Source organism: Purpureocillium takamizusanense, chromosome 4 (genome assembly GCF_022605165.1).
Source record: "Purpureocillium takamizusanense chromosome 4, complete sequence".
NCBI lineage: Eukaryota > Fungi > Ascomycota > Sordariomycetes > Hypocreales > Ophiocordycipitaceae > Purpureocillium > Purpureocillium takamizusanense.
In genome coordinates this window covers 90954-112335 of record NC_063071.1, presented here as the reverse complement: position 1 = coordinate 112335, position 21382 = coordinate 90954, and the positions used below count along the sequence as shown (strand labels likewise).

The 21382-nt window shown below is 45.2% G+C and overlaps 4 protein-coding genes across 4 annotated transcripts; 2 read left to right on the top strand and 2 right to left on the bottom strand.

Moving 5' to 3' along the window:
- Positions 1 to 5706: 5706 nt before the first annotated feature.
- JDV02_004672 (uncharacterized protein) lies at positions 5707 to 7715 on the top strand. Its single transcript, XM_047985903.1, has 3 exons — positions 5707 to 5906; positions 5981 to 6606; positions 6657 to 7715. Exons 1-3 carry the CDS (start codon positions 5812 to 5814, stop codon positions 7598 to 7600), a joined length of 1665 nt encoding a protein of 554 aa, XP_047841882.1. The 5' UTR covers positions 5707 to 5811; the 3' UTR covers positions 7601 to 7715.
- Positions 7716 to 7878: 163 nt separating this feature from the next.
- On the bottom strand, positions 7879 to 10167 carry JDV02_004671 (uncharacterized protein). The gene is made up of 4 exons (XM_047985902.1): positions 9305 to 10167; positions 9113 to 9235; positions 8792 to 9050; positions 7879 to 8732 (listed from the first exon to the last, which is right to left on the bottom strand). Exons 1-4 carry the CDS (start codon positions 9867 to 9869, stop codon positions 7895 to 7897), a joined length of 1785 nt encoding a protein of 594 aa, XP_047841881.1. The 5' UTR covers positions 9870 to 10167; the 3' UTR covers positions 7879 to 7894.
- A 4957-nt stretch (positions 10168 to 15124) lies between these two features.
- Positions 15125 to 16060, bottom strand: JDV02_004670 (Sphingomyelin phosphodiesterase D; the record flags this gene model as incomplete). Its single annotated transcript, XM_047985901.1, has 1 exon — positions 15125 to 16060. One exon carries the CDS (start codon positions 16058 to 16060, stop codon positions 15125 to 15127), a length of 936 nt encoding a protein of 311 aa, XP_047841880.1.
- A 4099-nt stretch (positions 16061 to 20159) lies between these two features.
- JDV02_004669 (uncharacterized protein) lies at positions 20160 to 20911 on the top strand (the record flags this gene model as incomplete). Its single annotated transcript, XM_047985900.1, has 2 exons — positions 20160 to 20515; positions 20713 to 20911. The coding sequence occupies 2 exons, from the start codon at positions 20160 to 20162 to the stop codon at positions 20909 to 20911; spliced, it is 555 nt and encodes a 184-aa protein (XP_047841879.1).
- Between the last annotated feature and the right edge of the window lie 471 nt (positions 20912 to 21382).

Genomic DNA, 21382 nt, shown 5'->3' with positions numbered 1-21382 from the left:
AGACATGTATACCATACTCCTTCGTCTGCGGAGTGAAAAAATTGCGAGCGTGGAGAATCTCCTCGACTGCCGAGGTTCAGATCCGCCTCGACGCGGTTGGTCACGGCGCCATCGATCGCAACAAGTTCGGGAGGCGGATGTCCGCCGTAGCGGGCGTCATGTGGATGGGATTGACTAGGATGCCTCGCATCCCCCCCGAGGCGGGGCTGTCAACACACATTTCTGATTCGCGTGTGAACAAAGATTCCCGTCGTAATGCCATGTCATGGCTAGAAATTTGGCCTCGATTCTCAGCACGAAGATCCAAATTAGCGCCACCAAAGTCAAAGGCGACATCCCATACCATACTCCCCTACAGAAGGCAACCTGGATCGTGCGGTTGACAAGGGAAAAGGAGATAGAAAAAAGCCCTTAAGTCCGTCCTAGGATATAAAGTAGTTAAATAAAATATAATATATAATAGTATTAAAAGGTTAGTAAACTAGAGTAGCTATAAAAGGGCATTATTGCCTTTAGTATCGTAATTAGTAACTAGGCCGACTAATTTATAAAGTAAGAGTACTATTCTAGACGTATAGCTATAGCTCCCGCCGGCTTTCTTAATTAAGTAGTTAAACTCTATATCCTAATATATTAATACCGTATTAAGTACGGAAAATTAATTCATATAGTAAAAATCTAGTAACGATAGGATCGATATCTAGCTCCTATAGAGGAATAACAAATAGAAAGATATCGGATCGTTTATTTATACCGATATACAAAAATAGGTCGGTAAGGTAATAAGCAAGGCGGCTAAGGGCGAGGAGTATTACTTATTTAATAAGGCTAGTAGAGGCATTTCTTTATAGGCCTATTGCGATATACCGACGAATAATGCAATCTATATAACTTCGAATAAGGATAGCTTTAAAATTAACCTACTTAGGGAAATTCTATAGCTTCTATTAAAGTAAGACTAATACTATAGGTACTATACTTAGCGGTTTATTAGGATTAATATACGAAAAGATTTAGTAGTAACGCTTAACGTAAAAGGACGCTAGAAGTAGCCGCTCTCTCATTTAGGGTTAAGACTAGATATAAGGCTTAACGCAAAGTAAAAACCGAAACGGCTAAGGGTATTATAACGCGTCATCCCCTCGAGTAGTCCTATAATGCTACGCGCTATAATATAATCACCCCTATAGTATCTATGACCTACGTTAGCTTTAGCTAGGGCCATTTCGTAATATGTTTGCCTTGTTCTTAAGCAACTAGAGAGTTAGGAGAACTAGTTGTCTACTTAGTGGCCTAGAGATATAGTCGCGTTGCACAATCCCCAATGCGGCAGACTAGTTAGGACCCGGAGGAACACCGCCTTAATTCTTGGCAAACATATGGTAGATTTAATTCCTTATACGAGCTTAGACTAGCCATTTTTCAGATCGCACGGTTAACTAACGCCTATAGCGCGGCAAAGCCCGTGACGGGAGTCGATAGAAGACCTTAGGGAGACTTTACAGGACTAGCATCGACAATAATGCCGCTAATAAACCTATTACTATACTGTATAGTGCCCCGCTAGCTTAAGTAACACTATTAACTTCCTAATACCCTAGAATACCCGCATTAAGGAACCCTAGGTTTAGCTAGGGCTTTACTATAACTATAGTAATAATCTATAGGCTTGTTTCTATCCGAATAGCATAGCCTACTACTATACGTAATACTTATTCCGCGAGGTCGCTATCGGCGGGCAAATCACTCTAGCGGGCGCGCGGTATAAAAACGGGCCCCGCCCGGTTTTCGTACCCTACTCTTAAAAGTAACTATAGGACCTCGCGATTAATAAGATTAGTTTATTAACGGTATAGACCGTTACTATAACTTTATTAGATTTAAATCTATAGTATTGGGCCTTAATTTATAACCTTAATTTAAGTTATATAAGGATAGTAAAGGAGTATATCCTTACTTAAATTAAATAAGTTTATTCTCTTATATTATATATACCCGGCTGGGGGGCTCCTAACCTTAATATAAGAGCTTTTTTTATAATCTTTAGCTTAATTAAGAAGTATAAGATTATTAAAGACTATTATATATATATATATTTTATTAATATTATTAATATTATTACTATTAAATAGCGAGCTTTATAGCTATTATTAGATCTTATTATTATTATTACTATACCTTATAATTAAAGAGATCTTTTTATAAATTAACTAATAATATTAATATTAAAGAAAAAGGTTATATATTAAACTTAAAATTAAGAATTATACTTTTTTAAGATAATTATTAAAGTCTATTATAAGGGTTAATTAAATAGCTAAAAGATATAGTTTATAAAGTCTATATTTAAAGGCTTTATTTTATACTTAAAGGAATTTTTAAGCTATAATTAAGATATAAATATCCTTAAATTTAAGTATTATTAAATATACGATTTTTAATATATATTTTAAGATATTTATAATCTCTTAGATATTTAATATTACTTTAATTCTAGTTAGATTATAATAAGTAAGGTAAATAAAGATAGCCTATAAAATAAGATTAGCTTAATTATATATATAAAGATAATTATAATAATATATTAAGATAAAATATATATATATATAGGCTTAAGTAAAGAATTAAGGTATATATATAATGCCTTTAAACTATAAGGTATTAAAGCCTATTTAATTAGCGAATTAAAAGCTTAAACTTATAAGCTTTAATCTTAAAATATTATTACTTTTATAATTATTTAATTTTATTATTACTTCTTTTACTTAATTATTAATTAATTTAGTAAGTAAACTATTATAATAATAAAGGGGCTATTAATTAATAACTTTATTAGCTTTAAGATATAAAAAGAGGTATTTTTTAATAATTAATGCGTTAATAAGTATATTATAAAGGCTAGGAATAAAGTAGTATTTAAATAGCTTATTAAGTTAATTAAGTATAATAATATTAATAAAAGTAATATTAATAAAAGTAATAATAATAATAAAAATAAAATTATAATTAATAGCGAAAATTATAATATTAATTTATTTTATAAAGAAATACCTTTATTATTAATAATAAGTAAATTTATTAAGACCTTTAACTATTAATAATATACTTTAATAACTTTAATAAAGTAATAAACTTAATTCTTAATAGTATTAATAATTAAGAAAAAAGTAAAGAAAATATTTAATATCTTAGCCTATAAAGTAATTACTTTAAAGAAAGTAAAGCTTATTTATAATTAATTAATTAATAATAATATTGTTTAAGTATTAAATAATATTATTATTATATTTAATTAGCTTTATTAATATATTATATTAATATATTTATTTAATATAGATAACCTTAAAGTAGCGATTAAGAATTATATTAAGTTCTTTAATAAGCTTAAATATAATATAATAATTTAAATTATTATAGCTTTTAAGGTAAATATCTTAAATATAATAATTTAAAATTCTCTTTTATTAAAGGAAATAAAGGTAATTTAAGCTTAAAGTAAAATAAATATATAGCTATTATAATAATTTAATAAAATTATTAATAACGAGATTAATAAACTTTAATATTATTAAAGGAAGCTTAATTAATAATATTTTTTTAATAATAAAAGGTATTTAAAAATATAATTATTTATAAGGTAATTTATATAGCTATTACTTAATAATATTTTTCTATTATATTTTATATTTATTTATTACTTTTATTATTTCCTTTATTAATATTTATTATAATTATATTAATAATATTACCTTTATTATTTTTATTACCTTCAATATTATTATTATTATCTTTATTATTTTTAAATAGCTTTATTACCTTTCTTTAATTTATTAAGATTTCTTAATATAATCTTTAAGTCTAATAGCTAATATTATACTTTAAGTCTTATCTTAATTAATTTAAAATAAACTTATTAATATAATTATAAGCTTTTTAAATAACCTTTTACTTTTAATTAATAAAGGACTTATTATTTATTACTTTACTTTCTTTTAAAGTTAGCCTATTAAGCTAGATATAGTATATAGCCTTTTTATAATATAGACGATCTTAATTTAATTAATAAAGCTATATTTAAAAGTATTAACTTAAATAATCTTTTACTTTTATTTATATTAATTAAAGATATACTTAATAAATATTTAAAGCTATAAATATTATAAATTAAATATCTTTTAGCTTATTTATAATCGCTAATTTAAGTCTATTTAATCTTAAAGGTAATATTAAATCCTTAAAAATAGTATTATAATACTTTATCTTAAATTAAAGCTAATATTTATTAAATAAAACCTCTTTATAGGTATTATAAAGCTTTTTAATAATATAATTTAAAGTAATCTTAAATTATATATTAAGCCCTTAACGTTAATAAAGATATATAAAAATAACCTATTAAATATTATTATTATAAATATATTTTATAAGATATTAAACTTCCTTATTTAAAACCTTTATTAATAATACTTAAGGATATATATAAAATTAATATTTTATTACTTATATTAATTATATTATTAAATTATAATATTTTTAAGTTAAATTTAATAACCTTTAAGATATAATTAAATTATAGCTATTAAATAAATATAATATATAATTATTAAATTAAGTTAATTAATTAATAAAATACCTATAAGATTAATAATTAATTTATTTAAAAGTAATATATTATATTCTTTTAAGGCTTATTATATATATATATTTATAAAAAGATTATAACTTTTTATTTAATTATTTAATACTTTATATTAGCTACTTTATTATTAATTATAAGCTATTAATAAAGGTTAAAAATACTATCTTTAATATATACAATAAGTCCTTAAATATTAAAATAATAAAGTATTAAAATAAAACGTATATATATAGACTTAAGCTAGGAATTATAGTATATATATAACGCCCCTAAACTATAAGGTATTAAAGCCTATTTAGCTAGTAAATTAAAAGCTTAAACTTATAAGCTTTAATCTTATAATATTATTACCCTTATATTTATTTAATTCTATTATTACTTTTCTTACTTAATTATTAAATTAATATTTAATAAGTAAGCTATAATAACTTACTTTAAGGTATTTAAGAACTAAATATAATAATAATAAAATAGCTTAAGTAAAGCCTTTAAGACTATATTATTATTTATTTTATAATATAATATTATTATTATATTATTACTTTATTATAATAGCTATTATCTAACTTATTAATAATATAATAATATAAATATAGCTATAATAAAGCAAATATTATCGTTATAATTATCTTTAATAATAAATTAATTAATAAGGTTATTATTTAATACTTTAAAAGTTATTATTATAATTAATATAATAATTATTATTATTAATGCTTATAATACCTTAAAGTTAGGCTTAATAAAGTTAGCCTAACTTAACTTCTATAGGTCCCTCGAGATTATATAATTTAACTTAGCTATTTAAATAGAAAATACTATCTTCTTTAATATCTTTCCTTAATATAGGTATCGAGATAGCCCCTACTAGCGCGATATATCGTTAATAAGGGTAGACGAAGGTTTATATAGTTACGGGTCTACGCCCTCTCTATTATATATAAATCGCCTATTAATTTAGGAATAGCCTAACTTTTATACGTAAAATAATGTCCTTGCATTATTAAATCAGGGTCGTAGATCAGGGCCTTAGCTGACGACGACTCGCGAAGCGACCCACGGACAACACCAGCTGAGTGCAGGCAGCACAATCAACGACAGCAGCTGTGGCGGCACGGCTTCACTTCATGTAACATATTCTCTTCGCAAATGTGAGGGAAAGGGTGGCAAACATGAGCCCCAAGCAGACAGCAAAGGTAACGACGCAGGCACGGCATTTGACGAGGAGGCCGTACAAGTGGACGAAATCCGGTTGCCGGACCTGCAAGTCCGTCCCCATCATTATCTTCCAGGAGACCAGAGAGATATCTACCTGCTGACTCTAGATTTGCTTCTCGCCAGAATCCGCAAGGTCCGCTGCGACGAGACTTGGCCGACGTGCCGCAATTGCAACAGCACAGGCCGGCGCTGCGATGGCGTGGCCTCCGCTCAGAGCGCCGCCGCGCCGAGCACGCCGTTCCTGACGTTCACTGCGCCGCTGACGCTCTCGCACTTTCGGCCCGCGCAGGCCAGCGGCGCCGAGCTCGGCGAGCACGGAGACGGCGCGTACCTGGACCTGTTCCGGCGGGAGCTCGTCGCCTGCATCGTCGGCGGGCGCTCGGCGTGGCGGCGGCTCGTGCTGCAGGCGGTGCAAGAGGAGCCGGCGCTGGGCCATGCGGCGGTCGCGTTTAGCGCCCTGCAGAGGGCGAGGGCGGCCTCGTCGTCTGGCGAGGGAATCGAGGGCCCTGCGTGTGCGTCGCCGTCGCTCTCGTCGGGCGAGGTGCGGCTCGCGATGCGGCACTACGACCGGTGTATCCGGGAGATGCAGCGCGTGGTTGGCCGCGGGAGCGGCGACAGCCGGAGTGTGAATGTCGCGTTGCTGTGTACGGTGATGTGTATAGGCTTTGAGCTGTGTATGCATGAGCCGCTCATTGCGCTGAGCCATCTGGAGCATGGGCTGAACATAGCCATCTCGAACCACCCATATGGTACGCGCCCGAGGCTTCACGGTTCGTCCGTTGACTGACCATCTTCACAGTCGACGCCGATCTCGCGCTGGCGTTGTCGAGGCTCGACCTGCAGGCCGCCATCTTCCTCGGCAGGCGATCCCCCACGCTCGACGCCGCCCACGTCTCCTCCTACTCACTGTCTACTGAAGGCGGCTATCAAGCCGCAGACCGGGACCTGACTTGTCTAACGAGCCGCCTGTTCAGCTTCATGAGGACCATGGCCGACGACTTTCGGTATCGCGAGCCGGGGTCAGTGCCGCTGCATGTTGCCGCTGAGGCCGGTAAGCTGGAGGACGATCTCGCAGCGTTCCGGGACAGAAATCTCGCGCCTGGGACGGCATTTATGGAACGTGGTCTGCTGGAGGAAACGATCTTGATCCGCGTCAAGTACCTCAGCGCGAGCATCCTCCTGGCCACGTGCCTCGCCGCCGAAGAAGGCATATACGACCGCTTCACGGCGCAGTTCGCCGACATTGTGACGCTCTGTGCCAGTCTGCTAGACGGCCCGCAGCGGAAAATAACGCCCGGCCATTGCGGCTTCGCGCTGGACATGGGCGTCGTGCACTCGCTGTTCGTGACGGCGTGCAAGTGCCGACACCCGGGGGTCCGGCGGCGCGCTGTGGCACTGCTGGACGCCGTGCCGGGGGCGGAGGGCGTGTGGGAGGGCAAGCAGCATGCGCGTATCGGAGAGAGGGTGACGCAGCTCGAGGAGTGCGGCCTCGACCTGGACCTGGACCTCGACCGGGACCTGGACCTCGACCTTGGGCTGAAGCCGTCGACTGACCCTTCGGACACGAACCCTACAAGTTGGGCAGCAGCGTGGGATCCGTCCCGGGTTCCGGAGTGGCGGCGAATTCACTCGGTGGACATAGACCCCCAGATTGACCTGCGGTGCGCGCAGGTGTGCTTCCGGTGGCGGCCGAACGGCATGGATGGGGAGTGGGACGATTTCGCGGAGGTGATAACGTGGTGATGGAGTTGAAGGGATCGCATAGTGCCACACTGCCACTACAAAGCAGATCATGTAGGATATATAATGTGGCGGCTCAGTCTGTACTCCAACAAAGCCGTACGATGGTTCATTCGAGACGAATATCATGATAAAAATTATTCCATGTCTAGGAGCACACTCGGCCAAGGGGCAATGAAGCAACCGTGACAAAGAAATGCACCTGCCTCAAATACGATCCAATAATCTAGATAGCCGCCCGAAGGCTATTCCAACGAACGAAAGATCACCAGTGCACGACTGGAGACACTCATCTGCCTACTTGCCGCCAACTCTCTGAATTGTCTGCCGCAACACCCGCGGCTCGACAGCCACCGCCCTGCCCTGCCCATCCAGCCGAAACACAAAGTCGTCGATCGCAACCTCCCCGTACATGAGCTGGTCCACGGCGCTCCATTGACTCGCCCTGGGATCCAGGACGCGCTGGACCGACGGGTCGAAGCCAGACGGGACCGTCTGCAGGACCGCCCGGAACGCAGCCTCGCCGGGGGTGCGCAGGCCCGTCGGATACAGCCTGATGGACTCGATGACGCCGCCCTTGGTCGCGTCCGCGTACGCCTGCGCGGCGCGCCTCACGTCCACGCCGTTGCTGATCCACTGCGTGACGAGCAGCCCCGGCCCCTCGTCGTCCACCGCCAGGACGAGCGAAGAATTCGCCGCCGCCGCCGCCGCCGCCGCGTCCGTCGGCGCGTACCGCCCGCAGAACTTGTCGCAGGCCTGGCTCTGGCTCACGCCGTCCAGCGCGGGCAGCAACGCCTGCAGGACCGTCTCGGTCGCCGCCTCCACGACGGGCCCGGAGTCGGGCCCCGCAGCGAGCAGCGACACGACCACCTGGAACTCGGGCACGAGGACGAGCAGCGCGTTGTACTGGTCGACGCTGCCGGATTTTGTGTACAGGTCGACGGCGTAGCCGGACGTGACGCGGCTGCGCGTGCGGGCGATTTCCCAAGGGGGGCCGACGGAGGCCGACGGCCAGGCCGTGTGGGAATGGGGCTTCATCCAGTGGCGGGTGGCGAAGGGGGAGAGTTGCTTGCTGGTGAGAAGGGCACGGCCGAATACAGCGAGATCGTGCGCGGAAGAGTAGAGTCCGCCGGTGCTGATGCATGTTAGTCCCACTCCCCAAGATCAGCAATGTCGTGAAGGATGGCAGCTCACGAGACTTCGTCTCCCAGGGGGCGACCCCAACCCGCATCCCCCGGAGGGATGACGCCGACGCCAGAGCCGCTGGGGCAGGTCGTGCTCGTCTTCTTCAGGCCCAGCGGACGGAGGACGCTCTGAGCGAGGACCTCGTCGTAGGGCGAGCCGGCAATGGCCTCGACGACGTAGCCGAGGATTCGGTACGCTGCGTTGGAGTACACCGGGGCCGTGTACGGCGGCAGGACGGGATGTCGCTTGATGAAGCCTTCAAAGTACTCTGCAGACGAGTCAGCTCTCTGTGTTCCATGAACATCCATTGAACTGTGCATGTAAACGCGCCCTTTCGGTTGCACGGCGGCTGGCTCGAGTTCCCGGCGCATGTTGGGATCTCGCTTGGAGGCAGAGGCGGCAGGCCGGCCTCTTTCCACGGGAAGCCCTGGCTGGCTAGATCAGCATTGTTGTCTGCCCAAGGACCATCATTAGTACCCCTTTCTCTTGACGTGAGTGCAGCAGCAGCAGCAGCAGCCTTACAGTCTCGTCCAATGCCGGATAGCTGGGACGCCAGCGCGCCAACCGTCACCTCACGCCACTGCACGCGCTCAACCGCATTGTCCGCCCCCGGCAACGCCGCCGCGCGCCCCAGCTCGGGCACAAAGTCCGTGACCGGGCGGTCCCAGTGCGCGGCGCCACCGTGGAGCAAGAGGGCGTACACGGTGAAGAGCTTCGATACGCTGCCGATGCGGTAGACCGTGTCCGCGGCGACCCGGCGCGTGCTGCCCGCCGAGGCGTTGAGCTCGGCGGCCGTGTAGTGGAAGTCGAGGATCGGGGGGCCGCCGTTGGGGTCGAGGGCGGACACGGCCTGCACCGAGAGGGACGTCGCCTTGCCGGTGAAGTTTGCAAACGGGGTGTGTCCGCTGTTGAGGGCGAGCCCCAGGGCGGAGGAGATGCTGGCGGCGGTCGCGCGGATGGCGCTGGCGGCGGCGAGGTTGGATGCCGCTGGGTAGGCCGGGCCGAGGAGTTTCTGGTCGAATACGGCGGTGGCGGAGGCCGAGGCCGAGACGGCCAGGATGGCGAGGGGATACATATTGGTGAACATGTTGACAAGAAGTTGGCTATGCTGCCCGTCATTCCGTCTTCAATAATTGTCCACGTCAGGATACTTATATACACTTCCACCCTTCTCACGATGCCGTACGTCGGCCATGAAGGTTCATGCAATGTGGTTCCCTTTAGCAGTCATTTGTCTCCTCGCGTTCGACTCCCCAAGAAGAGTTAGCCCGCTGGCCAGTCTTCGCAAGGGTATCACCAGGCTGACGACGACGATGGGTACTCCCCCTTTACGCATCTCGTCGCTGTGGATGGCAGGATCCCTACATGTACATGGCCGGAGAGCGGTTGGAAGAGCGAGGTCGATGAGCAGGGTTCATGTTACTGGACTGGGCGAGGAGGTCGACTTGCGTTTGCGCTATGCCTGTTTGTGTGGTGGTCGCGAGCAGACGAATCGGCTTGGGGTCAAGTGGAGCAAGTGGCTGTGCTGTGCTGGGGCTGTGCTCCTGCTGGCACGAGCCCTGCTGGCACGAGTCCTGCTGTCACGAGTCCTGCTGTCACGATTCCAGAAGCTGATTTGTTGTCAAGGGTTTCACGTGCCTGCGCACGTGATGCCTCGATTGTTGTAGTGGAAGCTGCTTTCCTCTTGGTTTCCTTGCACCACGTCCTGTATCTAGAACCAACCTATACAACTTGTTCAAACGATATTCGGTTCGAACCGCATTACTAAGACCCTCACACTGGCATGTGGGATTTCGGGGCTATTCTCCTGCCAGGACAACCTGACAGCAGACACCCTGAAGCACGGAGCACAGCCCCACGACAGTCCCTGCCACCAGATATCCTGCCAGCTAGGAGCACAGCAACCCAGCTCGTGTGATTCGCGCAGTGGCCGAAGGAGGGGTACGGATACGGCCCCGCACGGTTTTCGTACCCCAGACCGAGATTAAAAGCAACTATAGGACCTGGCGATTATCAGACAGTCTTACTTTAATAAAAGCTTAATTTAGCTATTAAGAATATAAAGGACCTTAAGTTATTTAAGATATTAATTTAAGAAAGTTATTAATATTAATATAATAACTTTTATTTACTTTAAGAAAGTATATAAATTCTAGCTCTATTTTAAGGCTATAATTAATAACTAAAAGATACTTATAAAGCTTTATTATTAAAACTTAATATATAGCATATAAGGAGAGTTAATAAAACTAGTTAAATAGTTTATTTATTTAAGTAATAGTTAATAGGTCTTTAATAAATTCTCTCTAGCCTTGTTTAAGTATAATAAGAAAATATAGTATAAAGAGGTTTATAATTTCGATATTTAAAGCGCCTATAAATATGCTTTTATAAAAACACTAAGGTTTTATTACTAGACGGCTATTAATTAAGCTTAATAACGACCTATATATACCCGCTAGTACGCTATATATTATAGTACTTATTCTTAGTTAGGCAATTACTATGCTATAAGATCTTAAACTTGCAATCGAATTTCCTACGAAAATATCTCCTCTTGTTTACACTAATAGTCTAATGTAGGAAGCAAGCCGTCCCTCTGGGCATCTTTTACAGCCGCCTTATAAGCGGCCATTGCGTCCTCGTACTCTTTAGTAAGACCTTCATCGGCCCGCTTAGACGCCACTCCCCCGAGTAGTCTTACCGCAGCGTAGTATACATTTGCTAGCGCTTTGCATGCGGTTGTTGCAAAGACTTGTCCACATTGGCCATAGAGGCTTCACCACGCACCAAGTTAGCAAAGCTGGCTTTATATAAAGACCGAATACATCGGCGGAGCGTCTAGCGCCATACTACCTAGGGAACAGAGAGTGAGTGCCCTGGAAATACTTACTCCTCCTTGAAGTGCGTGTCAATTTTTGCTCGGGCTTCGTTGGTGAAGCGCTTCTGCACCTTATAATTACGATAACCGAAGTCATGTCGATGGCATGCCGGACTGAACGGGAATTTAAAAGGATTATCCGGAGAGAAAGAGCAGGCGTCCGAGCTCCAGTCAAGGTCTTGAGGGTCTCGCTTATTGCGACGGGCTGTAAACGCCTGGAGAGACAGTTTAAAGAGGAGTTCATCCGTGATGGCCGAAGCATCCTGAGAGCTGAGACTCTGAGGTTCAAGCGCAAGGCTCTGCGGGTTGTTTGTCGCTGTGGGTAGTGCGGCCGCCGTACTGGCTGCGAGGAGAAGAATGTTCAGCTTCATTGTCCTGGTCGGTGAAAGAAAGTGAGCTAGAGAGGATGCCCAAGTTGAGTGATTCTCGCGGAAGGCATCTGATATTTGTACGCCGCAAAGGTGTCACTTGCTTCAAAGCGAGAAAAAAAAAGAAGACGCTCTGTCGTTCGGACCCGTAAGATTTTTGCTGCGTGCTAGTCAGGATGTAACGAGGCCCGCTTCGACCTGAAAGGCGAAACCAACGGTGAGAATCCTTCCAAGGCATTATAGACGTAGAAGTAGTACGAGAGGGTGGATATAATTGTATTACGCATAGTTCGTCCTTCCTGAGTCCCTCATATTGATTGCAAAAGTTGTAAGCAGGGGGAAGAGATTCCTAGGCCGGCAGCACTCGAGGCTTAGCGGCTTAGGTAGTGGCGTGGCAAAATTTACAACTCCTTCGTTATTTACTAGGGAGGGCCATGTAAACTACTCGTCCCAGATGAAGGTGAACCCAATGATTACCTTTATCGTCGTAGCTACCGAGGTATGCTTATTGTATGTGGGAAATTTGGGTGTGAATCCCCGCGCCAACGACGCCAGGCGACGGATGCTATGCGGAAAACATGCGAGAGCCTTGTGCAGGCCGCGCTGTCCGACGGCGGTTCAAGGTAGGAGCGGCAGGAGTAAAAGCGACAACGGAAGAGGCCGCGACAACCGAAACAAGCCAAAATACCCGCAATCGTTAGTGGCGTAACGTTAGGACGGGAAGCCCTTGTCTCGCGTCGGGGAGGCCATCGGTGATGTAGTGGACATAGAGGGGTTCGAGTCAACGAACACGCTAGATACAACGACGACTGCGGACTCAATAGAACGTACTAGTAAGATTGCGATTCCTCGACATGTGGTCAAAACTCTTGCATCTAGTAGCCAAGGGTCCCCGTCGGTTTACCTAAAGCCCCCATATATACGAAACATCCTGCCGGCTGCTTATATTAGCGGGCGGTATTTATAAGATTTCTATCGAGGCATGGGATCCCATGCCGCCTACGTAAGGAGAGGTGCTAACTACCTGGGGTCAAGCAGTAGGCGAGGAGAAGAGGAGAAGCGGTCAAAAGGGGCGCAACATGCTAGCCCTAAAGTGGTCCAGAGCGTAACGTGCTATAACGTAACTAGCTATATGGCATTGTCGCCTTGAATCGCGGCCGTAACTCTACTACAGTCATTTGGCTCACTCTCTAGTAGTACTATATCACTATTACTGCGCCTCGGCTTGATGCGTCAGCGCTTACCGCAGTACGGAAGGCTGGCCCAACGCCAACGTCCGCCACCGGTGAATTTCCAGTACCCCTTCGGTTTATATATACTATATAGCTACGTAATAGAGTAGCTAAGTGTTTTTCTATAAACGTATAGGGGCTTAGCAATCCTTTAATAGGATGTATAAGGATCGTTTCGACTCAAGAAGGGCGCCTCCGTATACTATATCTCATATAGAAGTTAAGTCTTATATTATATAGTCGTCACTAATATAGTCGTGTTACGCACTACAGGGGCCACCCTATATATATACCGCTCTGTACCGATGTTATGAAGAGTTTGTTACCCGTCTGGCCTACTATCCTAGGGCAAGATGTATAATGATCAATACCTTGTATTACGCGATTATAAGCGTTGCAAACGTAAACCTTTGCTAAGATGCGCACCTTCAAATGCCACTCAGCTCTGCTGGGCAGCGTCCTAAGTCTAATAACTATCACAGATTCGGAAACTAGGTTAGCAAGCTAAACATATATATTAGCGTTTTGCACCTCGTAACGATGACCAATGCGGGTGAAGGTCCAGAAATCGCCTGGAGACCTTGGGTTGTACCGACAGCTTACAATATTACTGCGGATCAGCAGGGCCAATTTCCTGACTCGACACGAGCAAGACATTGCCAATTATAGCACGTCGGAGCGAGCAGCTTATTGACAGGCAGGGCACAGACCTATAGGCCATCCTAAACAAGGAGGATCCTGTAGCATCTTGGCTCGTGCCAGCTACTTGCGACGTCCTCGCATCGGCTAATAATACAATGTCCGGGGGTGAGGACTAGGGGCTGCAGCATTAGTGGCCGGTCTGATACGCTATTTGCAATAGTCTCATGGTTTCTTGGTAATTGGGGCCACGTTAGGGGGGGGGACATGGATCCGCCTATTCTCGTGCGCCGGGGCTAATCTCCCTATATGACAAGGCGGGCTAGGAGCTCTAAGGCATTAGGTACGTCCGTTATACGCGTTTTATAGTATAAAGTTAGGTATCTTAGGCCCGCCTCTACTTTATTAAGGGCAATACTATAGAACGCGTCGCGTTAGTAAGTAGAGTTAGTACTATAAAATACTATATATAACTATAATGCTAAATTATAGCTATTCTAGCACCTTTTAAAGTCCTTTAGCTTAAAGGTAATTATAATATTAATATAATTACCTTAATAGACTATTTATTATAGTTAAGCTTATAATTTATAAACTTTACTTTAAAGGGGTAGTTTCTCCTCCTTATACACAAAGGAAAGCTATGCCAGTTTAGGCAGTCGCGGCTGCCTGCTAGGCAGCTACAGCTACTGTAGGCAGGCTGGACATGCGACAGAACATGCTGCACGGGGTGCCGCGGCGCCTGGTGCAGAAAGCAGCCTCAGCATCGCCAAGATGGCTACTCTAAGCAACAGACAAGGCGGGAAAGGCCTACGGGTCGATGGTGGTCCACGTTACAAAGGAAAGCGACGCAAGGCGGCTCCTGGGCGGCCAATACTTCGACCCAGCCGCACCGCCCTTATGGAGATTTAAAGAGGCTTGGAACTGGGGCAGGCATAACGCTGCTGTGGATAGAAAATTGTATATTGGCCAAATATGCAACTACCATATAGAACGAGCGTTAATCGCAGGCAGAGAAGAGAAGAGAGTGCCGAACTCCGTAGAGACGTATCCACCTTATCAAGAGCCCCGAGGTCGTCGCAATCCAGTACTAACGCACCATTCAGACGTCAGAGGCAACATAACAGCTCTGCATGTCTGTAGAAAACCTCGCACCGGCAGAGACAGCGGGGAAGCGGTCGCCAGGTACTGTCAAACGCCAGCGTTGCAATGAGGACGTGGCTTACCACGGGCTGTCGTTGACGGTTGCCATGTAAAGCCTTTCCGGATGATTCTTGAGCCAGTCCGTCAAGAGGCCGAGCGTGGCGCGAGCGTTATTGCTGTCCGAGTAATGGGACATCACATGTCCGTATATAATACCATCGACACCGGCAATTCCCAGCAATTCGTGCGCGATCCGTTGTTGGCCTTGGGACAATGTCCAACCAAATACATGTTTGAACTTCTTGGATTCGACAGCTTTACGTAGCTGTGAGCAAGTTTTGTTATCGTCTCTGCAGTTGCCGAAGGCCAGGCGGAAAAAGAAGTTGTTGTTGAATAAGCCTTTGGAGAAGACTTGTCTTGGGGGCCCATATTTGATCCGCTCCAATGCGTCATTCAGCTTTCCGTCGATGCCAATTGCCTCATTGTCGTTCAATGAGTCACGGACGTAACGGTACCCTCCTTTATGTATGTCTTTTCCGCTGAACCCGTAGAGCACTCTCACACCTGCCGGCTGCAGAATATTGCGGGCTAATTCTTGCAATGCCTTGATGCCGCATCCGGGTTGCTGAAGGTCGCAGTAGTCCGGATTCTTGATGTCGAACCATACGAAGATGACTCCTTTACCATGTCGACGTTCCTCAGCAATTGTGGTGAACAGGTTCTTTGCCGTGTCGCCCGCGCTGGCAGCAAACCCGTCATGATCGGCCCACCATTCATCGCGTTTGGCCCACAAGTTTCTCTTACTCCATGCCGTCAGATCGATTTCAAGAGCATTGGCCCCGTGGTCAAGGGCCACTTTGGCTCCCTTTGAAGTAAGCACCCTGTGTGCAATGGCATAAAATGGACGGGGTCCAGCATCTCGGATGTCGAAAGTGTTGGTAATATTGTTGACTGGCTCGATGCATCCGGCGTTGGTAGTTCCCGGTGGCAAAGCCTGGGCACAGAGGGTTTGCATGGCGAGCAAACCCATGAACCCGACACGGCACGAGAACTGAGCCAAAGATATCATTGTTGATTCGCAATTGCGAATGAAAGAGCAGCCGAAACGTCAAAAACCACGGTGTCGAGTGGATTTGTAGTAATCCTGTTGGGCACGAGCAGCTATTTCAACGAGACAGCTCCAGGCTTTATATAGCAGTCCAGTGATAATGTTACCAGACTAATTTGGGTGGCTGTGCCATGCCATAGCCTAACAGCATTAATATCGCTTGCGAATACCGTCCTTCCGAGTCATAAGTATTTAATTTGCAGTTGCCAAATGTTTATGCTAAGTGAGGCCACTTTTTTATGATTATGCCGTATAAGGTCATTTCGGATATGTTTAGCAATGAGCTTCCTATGGGTAGGTCCGAGTAGGAGTGATGGCAGGGCGCCTGCGAATTAGCTCAGAATAACAGGACGGGCCCTCTATGGCTCAAGAAGATCTGCATGTTGATCGCCGAAGTTCGTGACTTTCGTAGAGCGCTGGGATACTGTTCGCCCCAGACAGACACAGCCTAGTACTTGCCCATCTTGCATCCGTCTGAACGTCGGCGCCGCATGCAAATGGTGCTACGTTGGTGCAATACCTGCTTCCTAGGGTGGCAATTAGTTCAGATTGAGTTATCTAGCCTTTATGCTACTTTTCTTTACAATAAGGAGAGGTATAGAGTCGAGAGGCATTGCGAAAAGTAGAGAAAAACTCCAGCAAAATTCCGACGTCTTTTAATATAGGGGAATAGCAACCTAGCAAGTATAGAAATCAAAGAAAAGGGCCGTAGAGTTATATTAGACTATTAAAAGTAATTACCTTACTTAAAATTAGCCTGGGTTTAGTTCTTTAGATATTAGATATTATTGATTCCGATTATAATATATACCTCGAATATTATAATACTATTAAACTATATTAAAAACCGGAGCTTTAAGACCGACTATAAGATAATACTCGACTTAAAAAAAATATAAGATATCTTCTCTCGGACTTAAATAAACTACTTAAAGGCTATCGATATATAATAGTAACTTCTAATATTACCTAATAATAATATATTATATAGGCCACTACTATAATATACTAATATAGATATTATTCTTATAATACTCTTTATAGTAAATATAATATAATATGTAATTATTTAAAATAAATTATATCGGACTTTAATAAAACTCGCCTCTCTATAATGTCTATATAGGCTATAACTAATTTATATTTTACTATAAATTAATACTTTTTACTTCTCTATTATATAAGTATATATACTTTTAATATTTCCTTTATTATATATCTATACTAACTTTATATATCTTATCTTACGTAATAAACTATAACGGGGCCGGCGCTATATAATAAGAGCTAGTCGGGTTATTAATATTTAATATACTATAAAGGAGGGAAATTAGGGTTATATACTAGGCAGCCCCTATACGCGCGGCGCCTATTACGTATAGCCCTATATAACTAGCTACGGGCCCTAGGCAGCGTAGGGTCCTAGCTATATATAGTATTATTACGCTTAGAGCTGCGGCTTCGGCTCTTATTAAGCCTAGCTATTTATATAAACCTAGCTATATCTACTAGATAATAATTAATATTCTTAATAATATATATAAAACCTTATCCTTACACCCTATCCTTATTATAGATTACTACCTAATATAATTCTTAATATTCCTATATTACTAAATAGGTATATAATAGACTTATTACTGAAATATAATATATACATTCTATCTATTTATTACGTAAATCTATTATATTGTAAGCGGATTATGCTATAATTACTAAGGACTAAGGTATGCTACTGACTTAGCTATAAGACCCCTCGTTGCCCTATTGCTTATAGCGGTCTTTGACTGTCGTTCCGCCGCTATAGTACTCTTCGACGGCTCGACTTACTCTTCCGCTTGACCGGCCCCTGTGTTTCCGGACGCTTACTGCTGCACTATGCGTATATTTGCGTATTGAACGGTACTATGCGGCGACGGACGAGCTCGCGCTATATCGACCGGTGCGTGCGCTTGTCGATTTACGTTGCTGCTGGTCTGTGCCCCGACTGGACCGTCGATGTATACTCAATATAATGCTTGATGCTTTGACGCCTTAACCGGCACCTACGCCGTGCAATACTTCTCGAATACCGCCTAACCCTTCTCGATCGTTCTCTATCCTCGATATATCCGTCCCGGGCCGTCTCGGACTCGGTCGATAAATCGTCGACCGCTCTCGATTATTGCTCGATATTGTGCGCGCTGCGCAGCCGCGGGTCTTACTACGGTTAACTACCTCAAATAAAGGCCAGTCTTCTCTTCCCTTTGCCCTTTAGCGACCTCTACCTGCGGGTGAAAACGGCCCTCCGCGCTTGCGTGGATACGCGCCGCATGTTAGCGCTCACTGTACTTTTAATCTCGGGACGTGCGCGTACCCTCCATGGATTTTACATACGGATTCGAACGGATTCGGACGGCTTCGAGTTGGGGCGCGCGTCCTACGCTTGGGCCGTTCCACTTCGGCTCCTCCTCCACTTTGGTTCTGACACTTGATCCCGACCAAAACCAGTGCCACCCGACACGGCGAGGACGAATGTGTGGTCAGGCGCTACTACGAGTCGCGTATACGCCCGTCCTGAATACGCGTACGAATGCGGGAGGCGCGGATGATGTCTGTGCGCTCTTGTCCCTGAGTCATGGGCCCCACGCAGCGGCCGATTGCGCGGCAGATCCCCCGTGTTTCGACGATGCTGTGGTTTATAGGAAAGGGGTCAACAGGTCGTCGAAAAGCTGAGAGCCGGCAAGCGCATGGACGGGAGGGAGGCGCGGCCGGACGTCCCTCGGGGCGGAGTGGCGAGGGTGGTGCACTGCTGCTGCTTTGCGATGCAGCGACCTGTAGCCCTTCGCCCTCGCTCCGGTGCCTGGAAGTGCTCGAGCGACCGAAGCGCACCTGGGCCGTCGAGCTTCGCGCCGTACCCATCCCCGCCTTTCACATAACGAAATTTTCGATAACTTCCGTGAGCCGGCCACAATCCAAGGCAGGCCCCAAACCGACACGATGCGCGAAGCAATGATAGCACGATATAACAGCCATGCTAACATTTCTTTACTTACCAGTTCGACGAACGATCCCAGCCGCCGGGGACAGGACCAAGGATGAGCTTGCGACGAACCCCATGTAGAAGTGAAATGAACGTTAATGCCTTGGCCGAGTCATGGTATGCAAGTTTCAGCTTCGTCTCGAGACCACAGCTACTATATCATGAATACTCCAAGAGGTACTGTATCGAATCTCTTACCTGCCTGCCCGCGTACGGGCCGCGCCCCAAGCGGCTACGTCTCTAGCCCACCCCGCCGACAACGCGTGCACAACAACCCCGGCGATGACCCTGACCCATACGAGGCTGCGTCTCGCGGCAGCCAAGCACCGGCAAATAGCCGATGCCGCCCGGGAGCGACTGCGATAATACTGTAGTTGACTCGCCTTGGGGTGGATGCCAAGCCGCCGCTGCGCCATGCCAGACGCCATGGTTAGCAAATTAGGTCTCGTGTCTAGAGTCGAGTCGCAAGCCACGCTGCATCCCCTGGCGAGATGCGTAGGGAGCTAACCTTGCGGCGACGAGGGGTAGAGGGCGGCGAACCAAGGCAGTGCAGTACGTTCGACTACAGTCCCTGGGCGTATGAACGAGGGAGATGAACGATACGGAGCCAAGAGGGCATCGTGACCGGATCTGCCGGTGCCGGACCGGGTTCGCGTTCACGCATAGTTACCATCACAACCAGACGCAGCGTAGCCGGAGCCTGAACAGACACCCTGCAATCTCGAATAACCTCACGTGCTACCATCGCATAAACCGCCTCGACTCGGTCGAGGGCCTCTGCGCTGAGGCTGCGGAATTTGTTGGGCTCGTAACAGTTGCAAACCCGATATCGAGCTTAGCCATGGCAACGTTTTCTCTATATATTAGGCACTGCGTGGCACTGTTGAGAGCCAGAATGCGTCACTAAATATCTACTATTCTTCGATACGGTTAAGCTTTAGGAATACAGCCTCTCCAGAAGACCAGACGATCAAGGCCATCACAATGCGCTTCGCGGCTGCTACCACTACCTTCCTCCTCACGCCTGCCGCTCTGGCATTCCCGTCTCCGTGGCGTAGCGGCAATCCAATTGCCGAGCGTGCGACCGCCCAGGATAGGGAAGTCACGGACCGTTACCTATTCGATACGGCGTTGTCCGACTTCCTGGACAAAAGCCGAGCAAAGGATCCAGCAACCCTGGATTGGACAAATGATGGATGCAGCTTGTCTCCGGACAAGCCTGCGGGGTTCGATTTCTTGTCGGGATGCATACGACATGATTTCGGCTACCGCAACTATAAGGCGCAAGGCCGCTTTACACTGAGCGCGAAGAAGAAGATCGACGACCAATTCCAGAAGGAGTACGTATTTCACCGCCGTCTCTTTTGTTTCTTCGTTCGCGGGTTTCGAGCTGTGTCAGGCCGCGAGACTGCCTACTCGAGTATCTTTCGGCGTAAGCGGCTTACATATCCCGTCTTCGCAGTCTTGTCGCCCGATGCCCTCCTGGTGATGCATCGCCTCTCTCTTTCGCTTCTTTGAGACGCCTGCATTGTACCAGTAAGGCGGCGGTATACGCCGCCGTTGTTCGCTCGGGCACCTTCGGCGCGGGGCCCGGCAAGCGAGGCGAAGGGGAAGAAACCCCAAGGACTCTGGAAGAAGCCGTAGCTGAGTGTAATAAGGCGCTAGAAGGCGCTCGCCGTGAGGGGCTGCTTCTCGGCCCCGAGTATGACTGCACGCCGCCGGTGCTGGTGGACTGAGAGCTAGAGCACCGTCCGCCGTCTTAGCTTCGACGCGAACCCAACTCGAGTCCCGGTGGTGGAGCGCCCAGCCCTAAGGTAACCCATAGTCCGAGTAGCACCAGACGCAAGAGATACTGTTATTTCAGTCTGTCGTGGCACACGATCGGAAGCCATGGACTACGCCGCGATGTTCACGACGAAGTGGTCGGCAGTTTTCAAGCTACCTGCGCCCTCCTAAGTCCCCACTGCGGTAACTACGCTACGGCCGTTAGATCTCTCCGGGATATAACGGCGGCCCGCACTACCCCACGCGTTCCCCACGACCGCCGCTGAATACGCAGGTCGGATTAATTCGATTTGTGTGACTTATATATACGCCTTTTTCCCTCATAAAGCAATGTACCACAGATCGGCCAGTCGCGACCCCCACAACTACAACGCGAAACGCATAAGACCGTAATACCGTACATTAACACGTATGTATTAAGG